General features: G+C 35.5%; 1 protein-coding gene across 2 annotated transcripts in view; it reads right to left on the bottom strand.

Annotated features, from left to right (window-relative positions):
• LOC145680890 (uncharacterized) overlaps positions 1–24,846 on the bottom strand; it is a 134,422-nt gene that overhangs the window by 28,751 nt on the left and 80,825 nt on the right. For both annotated transcript variants that reach the window (XM_081752047.1, XM_081752048.1), the window contains exons 5-6: positions 20,898–21,026; positions 15,179–15,327 (exon numbers count right to left, since the gene is read on the bottom strand). In XM_081752047.1, coding sequence (XP_081608173.1) covers positions 15,179–15,327; positions 20,898–21,026 — 278 coding nt within the window. The remainder of the gene's footprint in view (positions 1–15,178; positions 15,328–20,897; positions 21,027–24,846) is intronic.

Below are 24,846 nucleotides of genomic sequence, written 5' to 3'. Positions count from 1 at the left end.
AATATTGCAAAATGTGATTCATCAGAAGTTCATTGTAGTTAAGTATCTGCTGCCACTAGTTCCCACTTATTCACTTTCATTAGAAACGAAGAGCTACAAGTGATCAACATGAATTAAAAAGGAAATTCCATTCGTAACTAGTAGTTACTACTGTTAACCTTCGACTTGTAAGAATAACTTTAATTTCTTTGTTTTATGAGAAACAACCAAAAAGGCTAATACTCACCGCAAAAAATACAGCAGTTTTTTTCTACATGTAACAAGTAGAGCTTTCGGAAGAAGAATCTTTCTTTATCAGTTTGCTTAAAATTTAAAACGGATTTGAAACATGAAAGAGAATATGGAAAGGTTAAAAAAAAAATAAAAAATAAATAAAAAAATAAAAGGATTAAGAAATGTAAAACATAAAATCTTCTGTGAAAAATTAAACACATGGCAATAGGCACTCATTGTCATTGTACACTGCTGTTCACTGTTCTCTTTTCTTGCTTTCCAGATGGCGAAAACATGTAGTGGAAAGATTACTCTGAATCATATTTATTTCACTCCTAACCAAATTAAGTATGGGTTTCTCTTTATGAATGTAATAGGGTCAATCCATACGAAGTGGTCCAGAGGCGGTTGCTCGACCATCTCCGAAAATTATAAAAAAATGAGTGTGACGAACCTTGTGTATGAGAAGGTCAATAACATCATTCACGTTGTCGTATGTACAAGTGGTCCTGAATGTCGGTCATCTTTGTTGTCGGTGGAGTGCCAATTTTTGCATTTGCAAGCGTTTACGAAAACTACAGTTGCTTAGGATGTACGAGTCAGACGAACACGGAACAAAAACGAATGTTTAGAGGAGAGACTGAGGACAAGGAGAATGTTTTGGAATGGCATATAGTGGGGGTTTCGTAAGTTTTGTGCTGAATACTATTGCATGTAAAGAGTCTGTAGAAATATCCACAGCTATGATACTACTTTCACCGTAGATACATGGGGTCCGAAAGTTGAAGTTTGTGATTTTAATGCCATTTTTGGGGCGTAATATCTCAAAAGGGCAAAGTGCTAAAAATTGCTGCTTATGCCACCAAGTAATATTGTATGTAAATAAACTATTGCAAAAAAAAAAAAAAAAAAAAAAAAAAAAAAAAAAAAAAATCATGACTGATATTACATGGAGAAAAAAGTGAGCACATGGCAAATATGCGAAGAAAGCACCTGCGTGACGATGGTCGTAGCCCGGAAAAATTTTAAATGTTTAGATGTGTTTCATGCTAGATCTGAAAAACTATGTATTGTGCAGCAATTAGGCCCGCTTTTGTTTGTGTTCAGTTGTGCAAAAGCTTGCGAGTGGTGTTTATTCCATCTTTCTACCTCCACGAACATTGCCACGTCTATGTAGTAAGGGGGTTAGCTCCTCCTTGCATCCAGAACACACGTCGTCGAAGTGGACCGTGGTATTAATGCACTTGGTATATCAGCAAGGTAATATTGAAATCCAATCCCAGTTACAGAAGTCAATATGTTCACAAGGTTGCGTTATATAAGATAGATAGCCTTTGGCTACCTTGGAACTTCGCCTCCAGACCTCCGTGTTTGCTCGGTCTAATCTCTAATCTCGAATCTCGAATCTCTAAAACCTACAATTCTAGTAAAAGTCAAGTTTCTTTTCGTATTTCAACTATCTAAAAGATAAGATTTTGTATCACAAGAAAACACCCATTTAAATAACATGGGAATTACTACATCCTCCAATAGATACCTTAAAAACTAATCATATTCACTTTTGGCAATCTTTCTGTGGGTTAATCCCGGAAATCTACAATTATGCCAAATTTCATCATTCTAATCCTGCCGGAAGTGCCTGAACATTTTGGGGTGTAGAAGATGTCCCATATAAATAACATTGGAAGGACCTTTCAGTTTCCCATAAAACCTCCCTAGGGTTGAAAATCTTTATTTTTGGTCATTTACTTAACTAACGCTAACGGAAACATACAAGCATACCGAATTTGAAGTTTTTATTCCAATTCCAAGTATCCAAAATATGAGATTATAAGTCCAAAAAAAAAAAAAGCAGAACTTCTTCATCCTCCCTTTAGACCCCCTAGACCCCCCTAAAAATTAAAAATATTAACTCTTGGAAATATTCCTCTGGGTTAGTACTTGAAACCAAGCATGCTAAATTTCGCCTTTCCATGTCAACCGAAGGTACCCTTTTATTTTATGTCACTTTATGTAGTTTTATATTTAGCTAGGATAGATGCAAGGTAACTTTGTGAACATATTAGCTTAAGTAACTTGAATTGGATTTCAATATCATTTTGCTGATACATTAGGTGCTTTCATACCGCTGTCCAGTTCGACGACAGGTGTGGTGGGTGCAAAGGGGGCTAACCCCCTTACCATATAGGCGTGGCAATGTTCATGGAGGTAGAAAGATGGAACAAACGCCACTCGCAAGCTTTTGCACACCTGAACACAAACAAAAGCGGGCCTAATTGCTGCACAATACATAGTTTTTCAGATCTAGCATGAAACACATCTAAACATTTAAAATTTTTCCGGGCTACGACCATCGTCACGCAGGTGCTTTCTTCGCATATTTACCATGTGCTCACTTTTTTCTCCATGTAATATCAGTCATGATTTTTTTTTTTTTTTTTTGCAATAGTTTATTTACATACAATATTACTTGGTGGCATAAGCAGCAATTTTTAGCACTTTGCCCTCCTGAGATATTACGCCCCAAAAATGGCATTAAAATCACAAACTTCAACTTTCTGACTCCCATAAATCTACGGTGAAAGTAGTATCATAGCTGTTGATATTTCTACAGACTCTTTATATGCAATAGTATTCAGCACAAAACTTATGAAACCCCCACTATATGCCATTCCAAAATACAGTCTGTTTAAAAGTGTAATTTCTCTAGTTTTCCTGGTGATTTGATGTATTGGTTTGCAACCCTGCATATTTATTTAGACGCAAAAGTTTATATCTCCGTGTACCTCAGTCTCTCCTCTAAACATTCGTTTTTGTTTCGTGTTCGTCTGATTCATACATCGTGAGCAACTGTAGTTTTCGTAAACGCTTGCAAATGCAAAAATTGGCACTCCACCGACAACAAAGATGGCTGCCATTCAGGAACACTTGCACATACGACAATGTGAATGAAGTTATTGACCTTCTCATGCACATGGTTCGTTACACTTTAATTTTTATAATTTTCGGAGATGGCTGAGCAACCATTTTCACAATTTTTGGACACCAGCTGGATTGACCCAATATGATTCTTTGATTTTTCGTTACGTTGCTGATTTTGCTTTCTCAATTTAACATGGCTCCGCGATGCTATGGTCATAATCTCTAGACGTTGCCTGACCAGACAACTGTTGTGGGTTCCGAGAATTCGAAGTAAGAATATGCTCAGCTATTCTAGTGCAAATACTCCTTTCTGTTTGACTTATATACACTGACATTTCATCCGATAGACGCCATGTTTTGTAGTGTCAGTAAAAAATGCCTTAAAATTTATTATGTATTTGTCTGTTTATTTAGGAGGAACTTCTGAGATTTTGATGTTGTGTCTTAAATTCATCTTAATTTTAATTTTTGCCGAGAAATGTGGAACCAGAGGAACACCAATCCATTTGTCGGCTGCGGCATCTGTTGTTGGTTGATGGTGGGTGCTGACGATCTCCTGTTGTACCTGTTTGTACCATTTTAATAATGAAGGTTTTTGGAAACCATTTTCCTGTCCAATTTCTAATAAATATTGGACTTTCCTATTGAGATCCTCAGGAAGGTCCGAAAGCAAAAGAGCTCTCCTAAAAAGTTTTTCCAAACATTCAATTTCTGAAGCCATGAATGTGATGATTTAAAGTTGATATATTTTGTACCAGCAGAATGTTTGCGATATACCGAAGTGACAAACTTATTGTCATGTCTTTTAATGGTAATGTCAAGAAAGTTAAGAGCATCATTTTCTTCAAGTTTCATCGTAAATTTTATTCTAGGATGAATCTGATTAAACTTGTCAAAGAATTTATTTAATTCCTGAGGGTCCTTGTACAAAATCAACGTATCAGCATATCGAAAATATCTAATATAAGGAGATTTTGGAAGAAAGTTGGCTCCAAACATGTCTAGTACCAAGTTAGAAAGTGTTGGAGAAAGAGTACTAGCCGTAGCTAATCCATGTCCTGTCGAAAGATCGTGTCCTCAAATTGAAAAAAAAAAAAAACATAGTTTCTCAGGCAAAAAGCTATTAATTGAGAGATTAATTGAAATTCGTACAAGCTTACTTTTAATTTAAGTAAAGCAAGTTCCACTGCCTGTAAAGCCAGGTCTACTGATATTGACGAATACATCTCTACAACGTCAAAAGATGTCAAAAGGATAGAATCTGCAGCAACAAAGAAATTCAAGCATGTTTTTAATTCCAAACTGTTTTTAGCAGTGTTTTGAAATATTATATGACACAAGTTTATTGTACAGCTATTTTGAAAGTAAATACATAGGGTGACGAAAACCAGCTATTATGGGTCTCAGTAGAATATTGGGTTTATTTTCCATAAGTAGAAGCTTTTCTTGATATACAATTAAACACAAACAAATTATTTGCTGAGCAAAACAAAATACTACACATTAAAAAACTACATACGTGTGACAGTTTCACCAACTAACACTTTGGCTTCATCAGACCCTATCGTGACGCCAAAGTGTTAATTGGCGAAACGTCACACGTATGTAGCTTTTTAATGTGTATATTCTTTACTTTTGCTCAGCAAATAGTTTGTGTTTAATTGGGTTTTTGTATTTTTCGAAGACCATATGTGACGGGTAAGGCTGGATCATGAATTTTCAATTTTGTTTTAATTTCATGAGGAATTACAGGAGAACTATTAATCAATCGATAGGTTGCCGTTATCAAGGAAACGGGTTACCCTTACATCTAGTAGAACGAGACTTTTGGGCACATTCGTATCTTTTATCCCTGTATTGTTCCTTTGATATTATTACGTATTTATTACCTTTCTAAGCTTTGATACAAAAAAGTTGGTGTTTGCGTAGAAAAGACCTAAATTGAATTATTAGTCTCCTTATATGTGGGGCAGAATCTTTGTGTTGGTGGTACTGAGATAGTACCGAAGCACGTTCTTTTCTCACTTCATTAGCGTCCTCTTGGTCAGAAATAAAGTATATAGCTTTCTTAACTGAATAAACTAAGCCATGGATTGGTAAGTGTGTAGGTTGAGCACTAAATTTGAGTCCTACGGCAAAAATCAGATTGAACTTTTTTGGAATGTTCACTAAGGTTCACTAACGATTGTTCCATACAGATTTATTATAAAATGGTACAAACAGGTACAACAGGAGATCGTCAGCACCCACCATCAACCAACAACAGATGCCGCAGCCGACAAATGGATTGGTGTTCCTCTGGTTCCACATTTCTCGGCAAAAATTAAGATGATTTTAAGACACCAGAAATTCCTCCTAAATAAACAGACAAATACATAACAAATTTTAAGGCATTTTTTACTGACTCTCTACAAAACAGTGGCGTATATCGGGTGAAATGTCAGTGTGATAAAGTATATGTAGGTTAAACAAAAAGGAATATTTGCACTAGAATAACTGAGCATATTCGTACTTCGAAGTCTCGGAAACCACAACAATTGTCTGGTCAAGCAACGCATCTTAGAGGTTATGACCATAGCATCGCGGAGCCGTTTGAGAAAGCAAAATCAGCAACGGAACGAAAAATCAAAAAATCATATTACATCCATAAAGAGAAACCTATACTTAATTTGGTTAGGGGTGAAATAAATATGATTCAGAGTAATCTTTACACTACATACTTTCGCCATCTGAAAAGCAAGAAAAGAGAACAGTGTACAGCAGTGTACAATGACAGTAAGTGCCTATTTTCATTGTTTATTTTATTTTATTTTATTTTATTTTATTTTTTACATAAGATCTGTTATTTACTTTTCTTAATCCTTTTTTTTTTTTTAACCTTTCCATATTCTTTTTCATGTTTTAAATTCTTTTTGAATTTTAAGCAAGCTGATGAAGGAAGATTCTTCCATAAGCACTACTTGTTACATGTAGAAGAAAAAACTGTTATATTCTTTGCGATGAGTATTAGACTTTTTGCTTGTTCCTCATTAAATATCATCACCGCTCGCAATATTGTGATATTCTTTGTTTCATATGTACACAATAAATAAATGTTCTTATTCAATGTTATTTTAGGTTCCCAAACTTAAAACTAAAATCTCATCCCTATTACCATTCACTTCACAAAACAACACACATTTGGATATATTAAGTTTCTTATTTAAAATTTTCTTAAAGAAAAGGCACTAACTACAGTTGGACAGACACTATTACAATTAGTGAGAAAAGAAGAAAGAAAGAAAGAGAGTGAAAGAAAATTTCCACTTGAAGGGTAAGGGGAAGAAACAAGGAATGTCCATGTGTGTTTTACAAGTGCTTTGGCCTATGTTGGTGACTCTTGGTACTACTTCACTGCGTACACTAACGAATTGACAATAACTTTTAACTTTATTAAGCGATCGTTTTTGTAATTCAATCCTATTCATTTTGTGGACGGTTTTCAATATTAAAAAGCCGTTTTCTCGAAAATGTAGTTTTGTGACATTTCTTCTTTTTTTCCCCCTTACCCTTCATTTGTAAATGATAATTCAATTATAATCAAACATCAAATGAATCAAATTACAATCAAACATCCAAGAATCATTTTACGAAAATATGGTAATTTACAAAAATTTTGTTTATTCAAATTGTTTCTATTAATTGAATAACAACATCGCTCAAATATATCTTCAGAATTTAAAATTTACGCATTAGAATTCTGACCCTTAGAGTAGTATTTACATTAGTTGACAACAACATAGGAGAATATTATTATTATAAATGCTTTAGACGTGACCTGAGTACAAAACATAGTAAATGAGTGGAATCATTAACAAAATGCAAAATAATAAAAATTGAGTTACTGAAGGTAGCTAGAAACCTAACGTTTATCATCTAAAATGGGAAGAAAACATTCTCCTTCAGTCTTTGAGTAAACACGAACTTTGTATGACCAATCATCATTCGAGAGAAAAAAAAAAAAAAAAAAAAAAAAAAAAAAAAAAAAACTATGAGTCTTGAATGCTAATGGTTTTTAATAAGATTGATAATATATACTTTGCGCTAGTACATCGTCCATTTATATACTTACTTGTATTCAGCAATTTGTTTACAATTTTGTTTTCAGTCCGGAATTAAGTAACTACAATTCTAGTCCAAGATTTCAACACTAATTAACAAGGTATAGTAGCCTATACTGTCATAAATATTCACTTACTTAAGAGGGCGCACCCTAGAGATACCACATCTAACTAAATATACCTAAGCCCATAAGATTTAGTGCATTTATACGTTTAAATCCATAAGGGCAACTACATTTCAGTATTTCTACTGGAACTGCGTTTCTTAGATTTCGTAATCATCGGTCCTTTACGGAGCAAGATAATAAGGAAATCTAACTCTCGAATGAATATTTGTTAAACGCTGACTAACGGAACGAACACTCTAAATTTCATATTTTAGATCTATACTAAATAAATAGTAACACTCCTATACATACATAAATAAAATACCGATATGTCGTAACTAATCATATATCAATTCCATTGTTTACTATTAATTTGCGTATGAAATGTTTAAACACAGAATTTTCGTTGCTGGATCACGAATCAAAATTTCCGTTATACTAGATGTCAACGCAATTCTTTCCTAATTCGTAAATGCCCTTTCATAACATGCACTTTTAATCATTATTTACTATTTGGTAATGACACTAAATTTGGTTTACTAAACTTCGTAACACTACTACTTTACACTCACACGTACATACAACGGACTACTAACAACGCATAAACACTTTAGGGCGAGCAACAAGATTTCAATAACAATTACACAATACACTGTCCGAACGAATCGAAAACAGCTGTTCACAACTTAAGCGCAAAACGAAAGTTGAAATTCAGATTTTTCTATTCAACTAAGGCACAGACGCGAATAAAATTTATATAGAATCATTAATTATTATTGCTTATTTGATAATTACATACATACCACCTCTGAAAGATTTTACCGAACCAGAATACTGAATAAGTTTATGTCTTTTAGAAACTGAGTTTTCCCTTAAGTATACTATCCCAGCACACAACTATAAGTCTCGAAAAGCACATTCCAGCCGCTAGCCTCGTATGAGAGTTCACGGAGAAAAATCTAATCTCTCGCTTAACAAAATAAACTAAACAGGTTTTAGATTTAGCGCTGAAAATGGTATGAATTCCAATGTAATCGTACGCGTGTATATATATCCTTACGCGCGAAAACAATGTATCTTCTAAATTCAGAAATGAAATTTTCGACAAAATAAATAAATATCACAGCACTAATAAGCAAAACCACACACACACATCCACTCATTATAATGAATACAGGGATCATAGAGATCTGGTCTCTTGTAAATAGTTGAAAAGTGACCAAACGCACACGAAAAAGTGACGTAAGTCCCATCATACCCCCTTTTTCCTTTGTCAATTTCTCCATCTCTTCTCTCTCTTTGTGTGTTGTTTTGTTTCATCTTTTCTTCTTTAGTTCTTTTTTGAGCTTCCTCCTCCTCTTAGGTTTTCTAAGTATGCTTTGTAGTTACGGTAAGCAGACTTAGCAGATGTAAGAAGCTTCTGAGTAAGTGGAACCAGTTCTAGCCTATGTCCAAACTTCTTTATCCCAGACATTATATTTAACTAAGCATTCAGAGTTCTCAAAGTCATAAAATATTCAAATTCATCATCTACTCTTAAGAACAACATACAAGAAGCATAACACAAGACGAACATGATGAACCACACACATATACACAATGTTGTGCGGAGCGTTAACTATTACGAGAGAAAATTAAAAGACTATTATGATAGAAGAATGAATAGACACAGAAAGGTTCTCAAGCCCAGCTTGAGAGATTAAGCATCCACCAACCATTCACTGTGCTTTAGAAAGAATAAAAGCTGAAGTGAGAATAAAGCTGACTGTTTCACATGTGGCACCAAGTACTGAAGCTTTCAGAAGAGTAATGACTAATAAGTTTCTGTCTTTTTCCATTTATTTTTATATTTTTCTTAGAAAACTGCCAATGCAAAACACAAATCACACGAAAAAGTCTCTTTACCTCCCAAAACAAGTAACTTTTATTGACCAACTTGAAAAAAAGTAACTTTTAGTTAAAAAAGTGACTCGCTATGGGCCCTGTAAATACTACATGTACAGTTTGCGGCATAGAAATCGTTACACAAATTCTAAGTCCAAATTAATAACAAACTCTTGTCCCGTTTTCTTATGCACCCAGAAATACATGTCTCAATCTATTAGTTGCTTCTAGTATTCAATCCAACTCCTCCACCTCTCCTTGTCTAAAGCAGTGTGTGACGTAGTACACTCTTTCCATTCGGCTCAAAAAGAAACAGGAATTAAGTTTACAACGTTATAGCTTTAAAACAGCCTTTTCCATTCGTTTGTTCTGAAATATTTTTAAGAGCCTAAATATAAAAAAAGTCTCACAAGTTCCCAGAGCTTCATAAATACCTTAAGTTTCATTCTTTCCCTTCTTTAAAGACTACAAGCTAGTAAGATGCTCCCTAAGAAATCTATGGAAATTGCCAATAACGGCAGTAGATTTTGTGCTTCCTAAAATCTGTAATGCACGCACAGAGCTCTAAAATATCTACTGACAGAAATTAGTGTTATTCAAAGATTCATTCCATTTCTTTTCAGTAATTGCAAGCAAATGTTCCAGGGGCGTCATTTGAGCAGGACAGGAGGGTGTAATTCCCCCTCCCTTGAGCTTCATAAATACGTATTGTTTGATCAAATGTGTAGTAATACACTAATAAAAAGTGAAAATCTTATGTTGGCGGAGAATTTCTCCCATCCCCCCGAATAAAATATAAAAGACACTGCTTTTAGCAACAAACCTATAGAGTTACGATAGCACATTGCTAGAGAGCTTACATTTGGTTTCAAGAGTCGAAGGTTTGATCTCACCCATATGAGTTCCTGGGCGACATAGCGAGCGAGCGAGAGAGAGAGAGAGAGAGAGAGATTCAAGTATAGAGACAGAGAGGGATGATTTATATGCACAGATTTAGAACTGGGGGAAAAATGATCGAACAGCATTTGTATTATGACGAAAATTGTGATTTTGTGAAACAGAAGAAGGGGAGGTTTCGAACTGCGAGGATCACATTAGGCAGTTGCCGAATTAAGGTGAACTCTCTTTAGAGCATCAGATGATTACGAAGGGAGAGAAAGATCTTGAGAACTGAGGAATTAAGAATTTAAAAAGTCTGCAGCTTCCGAGACGGATTTCGAACCTCGAACCTTGTAGTTATCGAACCATGACTTCATCCATTCTGCTACGGAGAACTCTATGTACTCGTTCACATACGTTTCCTTTAGCTACGTTGAAAGCTAACTTAATGAGATATTCCAAGAGTTTACTCGGTGTATGCGCCATTCAGATAGGACGTAAACCTCTTGTAACTTAGTTACAATGTGCATAATGAACTTCCCCTTGTTCAGGACACTTATTAAAGCAGTAAAATTTGTTACTATTGTGTTAATTAAGTTACATTTGATAGAGCCATCTGATAAAGTAGTGCCAAACTTGTTCTTCAACTTTATTTTATAATTATTTTCTATTTCTTAGTTATAATAACATATTTTCTATTTATATTGTATTCTATAATAACATATTTTCTATTTATATTGTATTCTATAATAACATATTTTCTATTTATATTGTATTCTATGTTATATGTTTATTATTTACATTTTATGTGTTACATTTGAAGAGGAGTTTATGACAATTCAGAGCAGCAGGGACATACACAGGATGCAGGCCATGGCAATCCAGAGCTCCTGCCCCCACGAAATCACTCCCTTTCTGTAAATTATGTCTAATTTTAGAGATGATGATAGACATTTTAGTAAAATATGCCCTCAATTGCTGAAATAAATTCCTGTCTACGCCCCTGCAAAGCAGTGACGATTTTAGGAAGTGATCAGTTAGTAATGCCTCTCTGGAGCAACGACACTTTCCCAGAAGTCATATTTCCAATAATTCCAAATGTGATATCAGTATTTGTGCATTATCACTTTTCACTCTCAGTGTATTGAAACGCACCAAAAAGGAACTGTTCTGAAGTCTTCACTGGTTCTCCCTATGACCCCATGCCAATAGGGCCAACCTTGTACATATCCACGTCTGAAATATCACCTTTTATGTCAGTGATCCCGAAAACTATCCATTCGACACAAATATAGGATATGTTCGATTCTTTTCTCCTGTCACTCTCCCATTGTCAACTCCATACCAACTCCCTATTCATCTTTGCACATGAATTCGACACTAATATCGTTCGTATTTGACTACTTTTACATGTTACCTTCATTCCTTGGTAGGGATGGTTTCAGTGTCTCGCCTCACAACTATGGAGGAATTTCAACCAACGTAAGTATAATTATAGATTACCATCTGAAAAACAACTGTACGGGTGATCTTTTTCGGAGAGAAATTCGTTAACTACTTTTTCAATACCAATGTATTGCCTTTTTTTGCTTTCCATGCTGAAGATTGCCAAAGGGCTAAACTTCATCTGCACTATTGTGCTATAAATATAGGTTTTAGTAGTTTAATTTACTGAATACTCGCTTAGATGTTGCTCTCGTTTCATAGATTTCTTAGGGAGCATCTTACTAGCTTTCAGTCTTTAAAGGGAAAAAATGAAACTAAAGGTATTTATGAAGCTCTGGGAACACTGTATGACTTTTTTTTAAATTTAAGCTCTTAAAAGTATTTCAGAACAAACTAATTGAAAAGACTGTTTTAAAGCTATAACGTTGTAAACTTGATTCCTGTTTCTTTTTAAGCCGAATGGAAAGAAACACACACACTGCTTTAGACAAGGAGAGGTGGAGGAGTTGGATTGAATACTAGAAGCAATTAATAGATTGAGACATGTATTTCTCGATGCATAGGAAAATAGGGCAAGAGTTTGTTATTAATTTGGACTTAGAATTTGTGTAACGATTTCTATGCCGCGAACTGTACAAAATATCTAATATAAATAAAAATAAAGAGTTAGTTTGTGTGTGTGTCTGTGTATCTGTATGCGGCCTGAGGACCAGACGAGTGAACCGAGAGGTACCAAATTTTGGTCACGAGTAACAGTCCAGGCCGCAGACCAATGCGAAGCGTCCTTGTAGTTTCAGAGTACAGGATGGTGAAAAAAAAAATGGACAAATTATGTTTTCTGTAGAACCTTGTTAGCTTCAATTGGTCGTATCTCCCGTAAATATGGAGCTAGAAAGAAAAATAATATACCATTTTGAAGAGGAAAGAATAGGCTACAAGATATGCGGAACATTTATTTGAAAATCATTTATCATTTTCGACAAATCGTGGGAAGTTTTGAATCAGTGATATCTCAGAAACTGCTCATTGATTTCCTTGAAATTGGGTACCAAAGTTCCAATATATGTCCGGTATAAGTGTGCCAAATATCAACTTGGACCAAGAACGAGCCTGGAGTCTGCAATGATTTTCGTGTGACAATGTCGGGAGAGACACTAGGGGTGCCAATGTGGCAACTTGCCAATTTGTCAGTAACTGGTGAAGTGAAGTGTAACTGACCAGGCAGTAATATTTTTCTGGTGCAAAATCCGCTGGGGATCTTTGGAACATTCCATTATCAATCGCAGTACATTGCATTGACCTAAATATGTGAACGTTCTGGAAGGTTCTCGAATTTGGAGCATTCTACATGGTTCTAGAATCGTCTGGAATATACCAGAAAGTTTTAGAATCATCTGGAACATTCTAGAAAGTTCTAGAACCATCTAGAACATTCTGGCAGGTTCGTTACCTGTATAAAAGCCGAGAACATTGACACTGCATGCCAGTAGGCTCTTAGTTCTGGACTGGACAACAAGTCTAGCTGGAAATGTCTATATAGTGTTCAGGCATAGCTAGTGAGATCACAGTGACTATACAGCACATTTCCGAGTGTCAGTACCTAGGTAGTGGATAGTCCCGTGATCCAGGTGCAGCATTACCTGTAACTGTGTGCATGCAAAAGCTATATTGTAGCTTAGGTGATTCCACTATGTCAGCATTGCCATTCTTCTACTGTGCCAATCCATTTGCCAGTCATTCCACTATGTCAGCATTGCCATTCCTCTACTGTGCCAATCCATTTGCCAGTCATTCCACTATGTCAGCATTGCCATTCCTCTACTGTGCCAATCCATTTGCCAGTCATATCAGTAAAGTGAGGGCTGGACTTCATCTGGCGCAAGCGTGGACGGCAGAACTGGCTCCACAACTCAAAGCTCAGAGTCTGGGCAAGGTGTGCAAGAAGTGCAGGAAGGAACTAAGTAGGCACCATTCCAGAGCAGCTGACATACAGGCACTATCCACATATCTTGTAGCATATTCTTTCCTCTTCAAAATGGTAAATTAGTTTTCTCTGTAGCTCAATATTTACGGGAAATATGACCAATTGAAGCTAACAAGATTCTACAAAAAACACCAAATTTGTCCATTTTTTTTTACCACTCTGTACTCTGAAACTACAGGGGGTACAGGGCTACAATTTGGTGCATGATCCTCTTTCATAGAGGCCTACATGTACACCAAGTTTCATCGAAATCTGACATCATGAGGTTTTGGGCTTGGTTGATTTCACACGGAATGACCCGAATGCTTTCTTTCCTGCAATATGTTTGAAAAATGAGTCTGTTACTTATGTTTATGCAGAATTAAGATGCCATGTCAATAAGACTAGATTTTGATTTCACGAGACCAATATGTGAGAACGTGGTAACGGAAACTGGTTTAATGTATAGCAATTTTCAATTGTTTATAAATTTTGTTCAATTCGAAAATGGAAGTTCTCTTTTTCAGGGCATGTAGTACTGTATACTACTGATCAAGTCACATTTTTTTATATTGGGATTAAAAAAAAAATTAAAAATAATAAGAAGACTATAGCAAGAGAACTTAACACGTATTTTCAAACAGATGAGATAATTTTAGTAAGTAAATTATTAACTTTAAGATTAAAAAAAAATTGAACCGTTCCAGTTAGAGCACTTATATGCCGAAATTTTCACACCAGAAATGGTGTCTGTATCTTTTATTATTATTATTATTATTATTGACAAAACAAAAACATAGGATTGTCCTGAACTTTAACATATGTAACATCTAAGATTTTTTCATTGCCTGCCTGAATTCATCTGGACTATGCCCTACTTGTTTTACTCCCGTATTTCCGAACATATTTTTATCTTTCCTTCTAATGTTACTATTAACCAAGAACAAGAAATATATAGGAAAACTTCTACTTTAATTAATTTTATAAAATTATTAACTACTGTTTTCTAGACAAAGAGACACTTAAATAAGCTTTTAAGAAATCTTAGATGGTTTGAACACATCTTTATTATACAAGTTTTCTGTAACCAAAGAGAAAATTCGTGTATGCAAGTCTAAATATACTATTTGAACATCTCCGTAAACCGAACATTTTTCGAAGGAACTGCACTGCAAAGGCTATGATCGGTTACATTTTCTTCTACTTATATTGAACACAGAATTTTATTTCCCCTTTCCCCTAGTAAAAGATCCATACCTGTGCTACAACAGAATCCATAGCACAAAAGGTATGATAACGAGGAATGAAGCCAGTTCGAGCTCTGTTTAGTTAGTCCTGTCAATAAAGAGAAAAAACACAGAAAAAAACTCATCTTGTCACTGGTAGCTAAACTGATAAAACTACCTTCCGGTACGTGAGGCTCACGGTTAAGTTCCTGCTAGCCCGGAGACAAATTTAATCAGTATTACTCTAATTATCATTCTAACTGAAGCTTCTTCTTTTAGTTATATCGTGAAAATAATGGGATAGTATTTAAATAAAGAATAAACATGCTTGTTCTTCACCACTTTTTCATCAATTCACATCATCTTGTAGATTATGCTGCTTTTATAGTAAGTAATTAATTATCCTATTTTCTGAAAATATTATAAATGTGCACTTACTTTTTTTGTTCTTTGAAATAATTTTGCAACGCCCAACAAACAGCCCGATGCTCCCACAGGCTTTTCACATTGCACTTGAAACACTCCCAGTCATCTGCTTCTTCAACTTCTTCTACTGTTTCATCTCCAAAATTCCTTTTGATGCAGCGCTAAAATATAATAAAATACCGTATAATGAGTGGACCCATGAGTAACAGATGACTCGAATGTATACTGACAAAGTTACAATGGCTACAACTAGAATTCAAAATGGAGGGTAATTTTAATCTTACGAAATAACTGAGGTTAATTAAAACACAGCATTACTATAATTTGTTTCTAATTATATCTTTTCAATTAACTCACCCTAAACAGTATTCTGTATATGCTCACTGCACTAATCTTATAAACGAACAAAACTAATTTTCTCTTCACCACAGTCTCGCTCGGGTCTGATTGCTTTTCTTCTTACCACATTCAACCTCCGCTCAGGGAAGTTTAGAATATATTTAAACAAGTATAAAAAATTAATTCTAGTGCTTATAATAACAAGTACCTATTTTTGAACACTTGATTATACTAATCTGTATTAATGTGATAATACATATTTTTGTATAATTGTATATTTAATCGAACATTTACTGTTTATTTGGTAACTGAGGGTTGTGAGATGTTGGAATGGCAAACAATAACAGAGTTGGAGAATTCAAAGGATACGTGCTGCATTCATATGATAATTTCATATGAATAGAAAAGCTACATCTAAGAGCAATACAATCTGTATGGGTTGAGTATCAGACTGCTAATTTGATAACGACAGAAACCCAAATGATTAGATACCCATGCTTCGTTCGACCCTACTACAATAAGCAGACTTCTAAAAGTTTTTCTAATGTATATAACTCTAAGACATGAATTTTCGCTTGACTACGCATCAAACAGACAATGTGCATACACAATTTGTTATAAATAAATGTATACACTACAGCGGGGTTTCTCGACCTGGGGGATCATGAAGGAAGGTGAAAAAGATAATTGTAACTAGAGTCTAATAGGGAAATTTTTAACATTTTCTAAAATCTTTTATTTTGATAGATATATTTTTATTACCATAGTTCCAAACAGTAATTTCTATTCATATACAGAGTTCCTTCGTGACTATATGGATAATATACTCGTCTTTGGTGTGGGAGACTCCAGCTCGATTCCCGGCGGGAGCTTATGAGGTTTGGACCCCACGTTAATCCACGTTTCATATAGCTTTGCTGTTAAAAGAGACGCTAAACTTAAATCATGTAACATATTACATCTATTCCTATAGGGCCTACGCGCATACACAAGTATAAGCGATAAGCAACAATAATCGCAAAGCTTATTACAAGCCGGAAACTATTTATGAGGGTCGTTCGCAAGATGATGTGATAAAAGTGAGGTCGTCATATGAAATAGGCTGAAAAGCCTGTAATGCAGAATTTTATATATATCATGGCACTATATATTATTTACACACGCTCAACCGATGCGATATTTTACACACATCCACTGGCGTCGTCAGCTTTTTAAATCTGAGGAAGTCGGTTGAATCAAAATCCTCTTTCCGACAAAAGTTATATATATACAAAGTACTATAGTTTCTTTAAATACATTTGACTAAAATCTGAGGGGGACGCATCCCCCCGACCCCCTGCTAACGACGCCCGTGCACACATCAAAGAACTATTGGTATTAATTTTATAACAAATAGTCGAATGACGTTCTTATTTCTAGTAATTCACTTTTTAACCGACATCAGTGGGAGACAACTGGAGTGGAAACATAAGATTTAGAAGTTAATGTAAATTACAGAAAAAGAATTAAAAATAAGTTACCCACTTCAACACGATCAGCACCTTTTTTTCCGCTTTTGCAGTGGCAGAGGGGGAATAAAGTAAATTAAATTTCTAGTTTTATTTCCCACAATTACGTCCCTTAGGCTCAAGATGGAAGATTAATGAAGGTGAATGATAAAAAAAAAAAAAAAAAAATTAAAAATGGTGTAGTGGGAATGTGTGAAGAAACGGAAGACAAGAAAACCAACGAACACGATGTTGTTCATCACAAACTCACTTGCTGGAATCGAACCAAGGATCCCTAGCACGAGAGGTGAGCGCTCTACCACTGAACCACTATATCCCCAAAAAGAAAGATAAATTTCACGGTAGTACCTGAGTGGTGTATTCAGTGTTACGTAAAGGAATTCCCAACTTTATTTTAGAATGGATTCGAATTTTACTCCATGTATATTATACACTGACTGCTCACTGAACTGTGACCATCTACTACTTTGTGGCCCACCTTTTGCTTGAAGGATGGCCTGGACATGGTGTCATGGATTCTGTAAGTTTCTGATGTGTTTCTACGGGGATCTGACACCATATATTCTTGATGGCATCCCACAATGAGCTCTCAGATGTCGGTGTAGGAGTCATGGCGCGAAGAGCTCGTTCCGTAACATCCCATATATATTCTATAGGATTAAGATCCAGTGAGTTAGGGGGGCAATCCATATGCTGCAGCTGCGTGAAATGAAACCAAGCAAGTACAGTTCTCGATTGATAGCACAGTGCATTATCATCCTAGAAAATGCAGTCTCCGTGTGAGTAGAAGTGTCGCATTGTAGGGCGAACGTGATCTCCTAACACCTGCAGATACACAATGGATGTCACACTGTGGTCCATGAACGTCAACGGTCCCAGTTCATGTCAACAGAAGCATCCTCAATCCACACACGCGCTCCCATCTGCCTGTACAGTACGCACCATGTGTATCAACAGTTTATAATTTTGTGCTGTTGCTGCCACATACGCACGCGCCCGTTCGAGTGGTGTAAAACAAACTGTGATTCATCGGACCAACACACCTTTTTCCAATTATCCGCGGTCCAATTAGCGTGCTCCTGTGCTCAAGCACGACGAGTGGGTCGCCTGATGTGAAACTTCATGCGTGTCAGTGTACGCCGCATATTTGTGTGGGATACGGGCGATGTTTATCCACTACGGTTTGGGTACAAAACCTCGCGGCCAGAACCTCGCCGGACAAAATCTCGCCTGGCCAAAACCTCGCCACCCAAAACGTCGCGGGGTCAAAACCTCGCCTTGCCAAAACCTCGCGCCCCAAAATATCGCCATACCCAAAAACTCGCCTGACCAAAACCTCTTTGTAATGATCTCGCGACACAGAATCTCGCCTGGTCTAAATTAAGCGAGACGTAGTGTCGCCTGGGAAGAAATGTCGTCACGATAAAACTTCTTTATGACGATTTCTTCAATGTAGAATATTCTATATATTACTATATGTATATATTTAGTAACACATAATTACATTAAAATAATGACAAGAAAAAATTCTAGTGCATGCTTTGGAAATCTATATATATAAAAATTAAATGACTATGTTTGTTACATTATACCTCTTGAGCCATACTACCGATCTCAATCAAATTTTTAACATAGGTGAGGTTCGAGCCTAGGATGTCTTTTATAATTTCACTTTGTCGGCACAACAAAAGGGAAAGGACTTCACATGTTCAGACACCTATGCCCCCTCCAACCTACAATATGCCTCAGTACAAGCTGGACTCGTAGCTGCTCGAAGAGCGAAAGAAAAAAGGAATAAATATAGCAATCTACTCGATAACTATTGCTTTGTCGCAATAGCAATTGAGTCTAGCGGTTCTTGGGAAGAAGGAGGCCTCAAATTTATAAAAGAAATCGGCCACCGTCTATCAATTAAATCAGGAGATAATCGAGCAAAAAGTTTCCTGATTCAACGCATAAGCATAGCCATTCAACGTGGGAACGTGTCGGCTATAATGGGAACGTTACCCACTAGTAAAGAGCTAGAAGAAGTCTTTCTTCTGTAATTGAGGAGAAGGGAGGTTAGGAGAAAAAACAAAAATCATTGGTGCATCAATTTATGTAGCAACCGAGCAAGGAGTATGAAGAGACAGCTCACAGTCCATAAGTTTTTATATATATATATATATATATAAAACAGCATGAATGCTGTACCGTACGTCAAGACAGTGACATAACATGACAGGTTGGAGCCTTTGAAAGCAGAAGATTTAGTAGTACCTGCCGAACATCATGGGAACAAAGTACCGAAGAATAGATATTTACTGTTTCATTTGAAATTTTCATTATAACAGTTTCTTTAATAATCATTGTTATTTTACAATTCTTATGTAATTACTTATGGTTGTATCTAATTGCTTTCAAATCTCGATTATTGGATTAACTTATTTACATGAATGTAAACAGATGCTTTCAAATGCCGATATTGTAAAATTCATAAAATATATATATATATATATATATATATATATATACACAGAGGTTTTGGTCCGGCGAGATTTTGGGCGGCGAGGTTTTGGTCCGGCGAGAGTTTGTCCCGCGAGGTTTTGGGCGGCGAGGTTTTGGTCCGGCGATTTTGTCCCGCGAGGTTTTGGCCCGGCGAAATTTTGTCCCGCGAGGTTTTGGCCGGCGATGTTTTGTCCGTATCCCATCTACTACTGTATTGGTCACGTAATTCCCGGACTCTGACAGTTTGTTTGGATGTCACGAGTCGCTTGACGTAACGCTGCCACTGCAGTGTGACTTTCCGTACACCCTTGCAGTTGTGTCTCTTGGAGGTCGTTATCCCATGTTCTAGCCACTCCTTGTACACCTTCACTACACTGGAACGGGCGCATCTGACAAGTGTTGCTGTCTGGGTTATTGACGCACCTGTTGCTCAGGCACTTACAATCATGTGGTTTTAGAATGCAGATAAATCCTGCCCACCTCCCATTGTAACAGTGTGTTGTCTGCCAACATGTAGCTCGAGTGTGTTCTTTCTCAGTCGGGATGGTCATTTTTTCAGCTCGGCTGCTGCCCACGCCTTTCTGTGTGGAGGAGTGATCGCAATTCAGAAAGCGCTCGATATCTATCTATCTATATATTTAAGAAAACTATAAAATATATTACGACTTATAAATTTATTGCATTAGAACACACATTTTACCTAAATAAAATTACAACACCTCTTTTTGCTTCTAACGTATAGCACAAAGTAATATAGAAAGATGTTTATGTCACAGAGTAGTAGTCATTGTGCTTTAGACAATAGAACCTGGAAAGAGAATTTTCCAGAAGTGGGCATATTTCAATCACACCCCTTATAAAATCGAACTGTGGCTACACATATTTTTCGTCAAGTGTACTTGCCTCTGCATTGAATGTCTCCTGGCTGAATGATAATGAAAGCACAGTTGGCTGTATTTAGAATATTTTTCATGAATAGTTCTCGTCCATCCCTTTCTTTCAAATGTGAACTTGACTCCAACCAGCACGGCCTATCTCCAAATGAGCGCTCATCCTAAATCTTTCGATCAACAAAGCACCACCACAGAATATGAAGATGAGCGACTGGTTTGAAGAAAAGCTGGGATGCGTAGTGGTTAATGACTTATACTGACTAAGTAAACCTAGTTGATTCCCGCCTACGTTGTACACTTTTAAATTAGAATCTATAAATTTTCACAAAACAAATCAGTTGCGAAATAAAAATGAATCCCTTCCTCAAGAATAAGAGTCAGATACATCGTCAGCACAATAACGTATCAATCGTTTCCCTTAATTTACTAATAACTTAAGTAGTTCATATAAATTACACACATAGCAATATTCACTACACTCACTAAAATTCTTGAAATACTTACCCTGCAGAATACACTTGGACACGACCGACAGCAATATAAACTACCACCTTGACCACACCATCTGCAGAATATTTCACTGCCATCGTCATCTGCTTCAAATCTTCCATCACCATAAAACAAAAAACATTTCTATAGGAAAAATGAAACAAAATTCATTATTAATATGCATATCAGACTAAATTTAAGACTTGTGCATATGTTAGTTCAGTCATTTTCTTCATTAGTGTAAATCGTCTTCCATTCCACATTCAAACTTATATTTTAACAGGTTGTGATCTTTGGTGTCACTTCACAAACAACGCATAAATACTATAAAATCATAAAATTAAGTGTCAATTTTGTTAGTATCAATTGTGATTCGTAACTAGTTTCATTTGGACTATTGATTGTGTTAAATTATCAACTCTGGAATCCAATCACATCGGTATTATTTCATTAAGTACAATGGTCACTGACTGTTACATATATATATATATATATATATATATATATATACTCTCATTTTTCGTCTGAATGGAACGTTCCTGGAACACTTCCGACTGTCGTCGTGTGTTTGTAACATTAGAGTCAATCCATATGAAGCGAGCTATTAAGGGTTTCTTGACCATTTTGTAATCAAATTATTTTTTTGTTTGTGGACTCATACATAGTTACAAACTTCAAACAATAATTTTATTATTATTATTTTATATTTTTCCCCAACTCCGATGACAGCCATTCTTGTCTGACGACACGCACTTATTCTTGCAGTTATAGGGGGGTCTGCGTTAACTTACAATACTCAGACCTGGTGAACCCTACGTTGATAAATAAGAACAGTTTTATTTAGAAAAGAAAAGCCTATCTTACGTTCCGTACATACGATTTGTATGCAAAATCCTCTCAATACACTTAACGTGACGGACTTCGCGGACATAGATACCGATAATGCCCAGAAATATGTATAAAAAAATAAAATAAAAATTATAAAATGGTCAAGCATTTTTTTTTTTTTTTCTCTCTGGTACACTTGGCATGGATGGATTCACTAGTTAATTCTTCACGGTCCATACTTCCCAGTGTTCTGCGTCACTTATACGAAATTTGTGCTCACGTATGACAGCTCTATTCTCTGAAACCAAAAGCCCCAGATATCGATGCAGTATCTGGTGCAGTTACAAACAATGGCTCAAAAGTTACGACCTATACTCGGCAGCAGGGTGGGAAAAAATCATAATTTAAAAAAGAAAATAATTTTTGATTTTTTTTTATTTAAATCGATTTTTTAAATTTAAATCAAGTCTTTTTCCTCCTATAATACAAGTCGCGAACTGAAGAAAAAGCATTAGGAATTAGTATTAAATGCTAATTATGCCATTTAAGTGAAAGTATTGGGGTTGAATTTTGACTTATCCCCAATCGTTAACCTATATCGTTGACTTATCCCTATTTACCCTAGCATCATGGTACATACATCACTCTCTTTAGAACAGAACAATTTTTGAAACGGTAACATTCACATTTCCCTGTCATGTCCCTGAAGCGGGAAAGTTTGAGAGTAATCGGCATTTTTTTTGTTTACTTTTTTTTTTAAATTTTGATCCCCTCTGGATTCCTCTGTTAACGCACAGATCTCAAAATCAACTGGGAAATACTAAGGGGTGTACTAAATGTGTGTATAAAATTTCAAGCTTCTATCTTGAGTAGTAAGGGCGAGGAAACTATTTAACAATGAGCTAAGAACATTCCCACAAAACATTCTCAGAATAAAACAAATTTTCAAACAGTATCCTTCAAATGTCTCCATCATGTATCTGGGGCGGGTGAATCACGAAAAAAGGAATTTTCTGTTAAAAATGTCTTTTTTTTTTAATTTTTACCTCTGTAGACCCCCTCCCCCTGTTTTAGGGCAGAGATCTGAAACAAATCTGAAAAATACTGAGGGGTCCACTGAGAAAATGTGCAAAATTTCAATCTTGTAGAAGCAAGCCCGCGAAAAATAATATTCCCCAAATACCCCAGATTCCCATATAAAACAGGATCTCAGGTAACAGTTTCCTGAGACACCCCTATTTATCCTAGAAGCATAGTACGAACATCATTTTCTTCAGAATAGAACAGCCTTTCAAACGGTTTCATTCATATGTTTCCATTTGAGGCGGGAAAATAACAAAACAAAAAAAAAAAAAGCTACATTTTTGTTAAAAATATCCTTTTTTTAAACATTTTTGACCCTCTGGACCCCGCTGTTTCCACGCAGAGATCTGAAAACACATGAAAATTATTAAGAGGTGCACTGAACGTGTGCGCAAAATTTCAGTCTTCTGAATGCAAAATGTAACCCGCCAAAAATAATAATAATACGCATAACAAAAAAATATCCTTTTAAATTTGTGACGTCATCACACACTATGCCTCAACGCAGAAAGGCGTGAAAGCATATGTAACGTTATCTAAAATGCCTCCAGTCTCGAAGAAAATAAAGTAAAAAGCCTTATTGGTACTTTCTTAATCGAATAATGAAGATTCTACCCTATCACCTAAAAATAGGTGATATAATTTAAAAGGTAGAGAAATAGACTACCCTTATAATCTCCTTTCTCTAAGTGAGTGAATTCAAAACATCGAATGTAAGAAAACTCTTCCGCTTATTATATATACCTGTACAATAATTAATCAACAGCATTAGAAGTATGTATATTACAATCTACAATAGTTTTTGCTTCAAAATACACTTACTTTCATGCTAATTCAACGGAATCTGTAATAGCCAATGCAAACAGGTTTCACTGAGCCAAAATAAAAACATATGTATAAAATTCTAAATATTTTACAATGTTAAAATCTGAATCATTTTTCATTACTTTGAAAAATGACTGACTCATTTCTTGTTTTGCAATATGCGTATCTTATTGACAAAATACTTAATTCAATTGCACGAGTTGGAAAATTCCGGCTGGAAAGGATAGAAGAACAAAACTTTTTATTATTATTACATACGATTATGGGATTCTCCTTTTAACATAACCCCTGTTACTCGAATACGACGGAAAATCTGGTAATATTTTCCGAGCTGAATTCTCACTTAAGACAGGTTTTATTAGCCCTTTTCTTCTTTTTTTCCTTTTTTGTTATAAAGTTAAAAATACGAAAATGTTTCATCAATAAAAATGGTCTGTTATTTGTTTCCCAGTTTTGACTATGACGAATAACAGTTTTGAGGAATCGAAACATAGCTTCTGATTTTAGTGAAAAAAAACGTGAATTATTTCTACAGTCAGGCACTATACAAGAATAGAGTCCCGTAACACACAAACACCCTCTCACTTTCCACAAGAATACCATAAAAAGGACAACCTTTCATTCTAGCTGCATGTAAACAATGCCAGGTTTATGTATAAATTGAACAAGTTGAAATAAATGGTTAGCTGCAACTGTATCAAATATAAATTAAGTTCGCGAAGAAATACAAAGACTGATGGTGGAATATCCATACTGTTCCGCCACTGTAAATGGTGTCGGCAAAGAACTGAAGGCAACTGAAAAAGTGTAAGAAAATTGTTGCCCAACAGATTGGGGATGTTGTCTCCACTACCAACTTTATGAACAGCTGGAAATATGAAGAATTAAATGGTATAGTTATTTCATGAAAATACATGAATACTAAATTTGGGATGTAGCTTTAACAGCGCTAATATTATAATTATATTAATTTATAATTAATAATATATTATAATATTTGTGTATTAAATGAAATACACAAAATACATATCTTTTAAAAAAAGATGCAGCAGAATTTGGGTAGGTAAAATAAAATCTTAGGTCTGTAAAATGTAATGGTTTGTAATGTAAAGTCCCTTCAATATGTCAGCTGATGACAATACCTTCATCAAGTATTGAGGTAGCTCCATGACTGCGCGTCCCACGAAGTTTCTCTGTCAAAATCTTATACACACTTCCAAACTCGGTG

Source organism: Thermobia domestica, chromosome 3 (assembly GCF_964235325.1).
Source record: "Thermobia domestica chromosome 3, izTheDome1.hap1.1, whole genome shotgun sequence".
Lineage (NCBI taxonomy): Eukaryota > Metazoa > Arthropoda > Insecta > Zygentoma > Lepismatidae > Thermobia > Thermobia domestica.
This window is presented reverse-complemented; position numbering and strand designations above follow the sequence as displayed.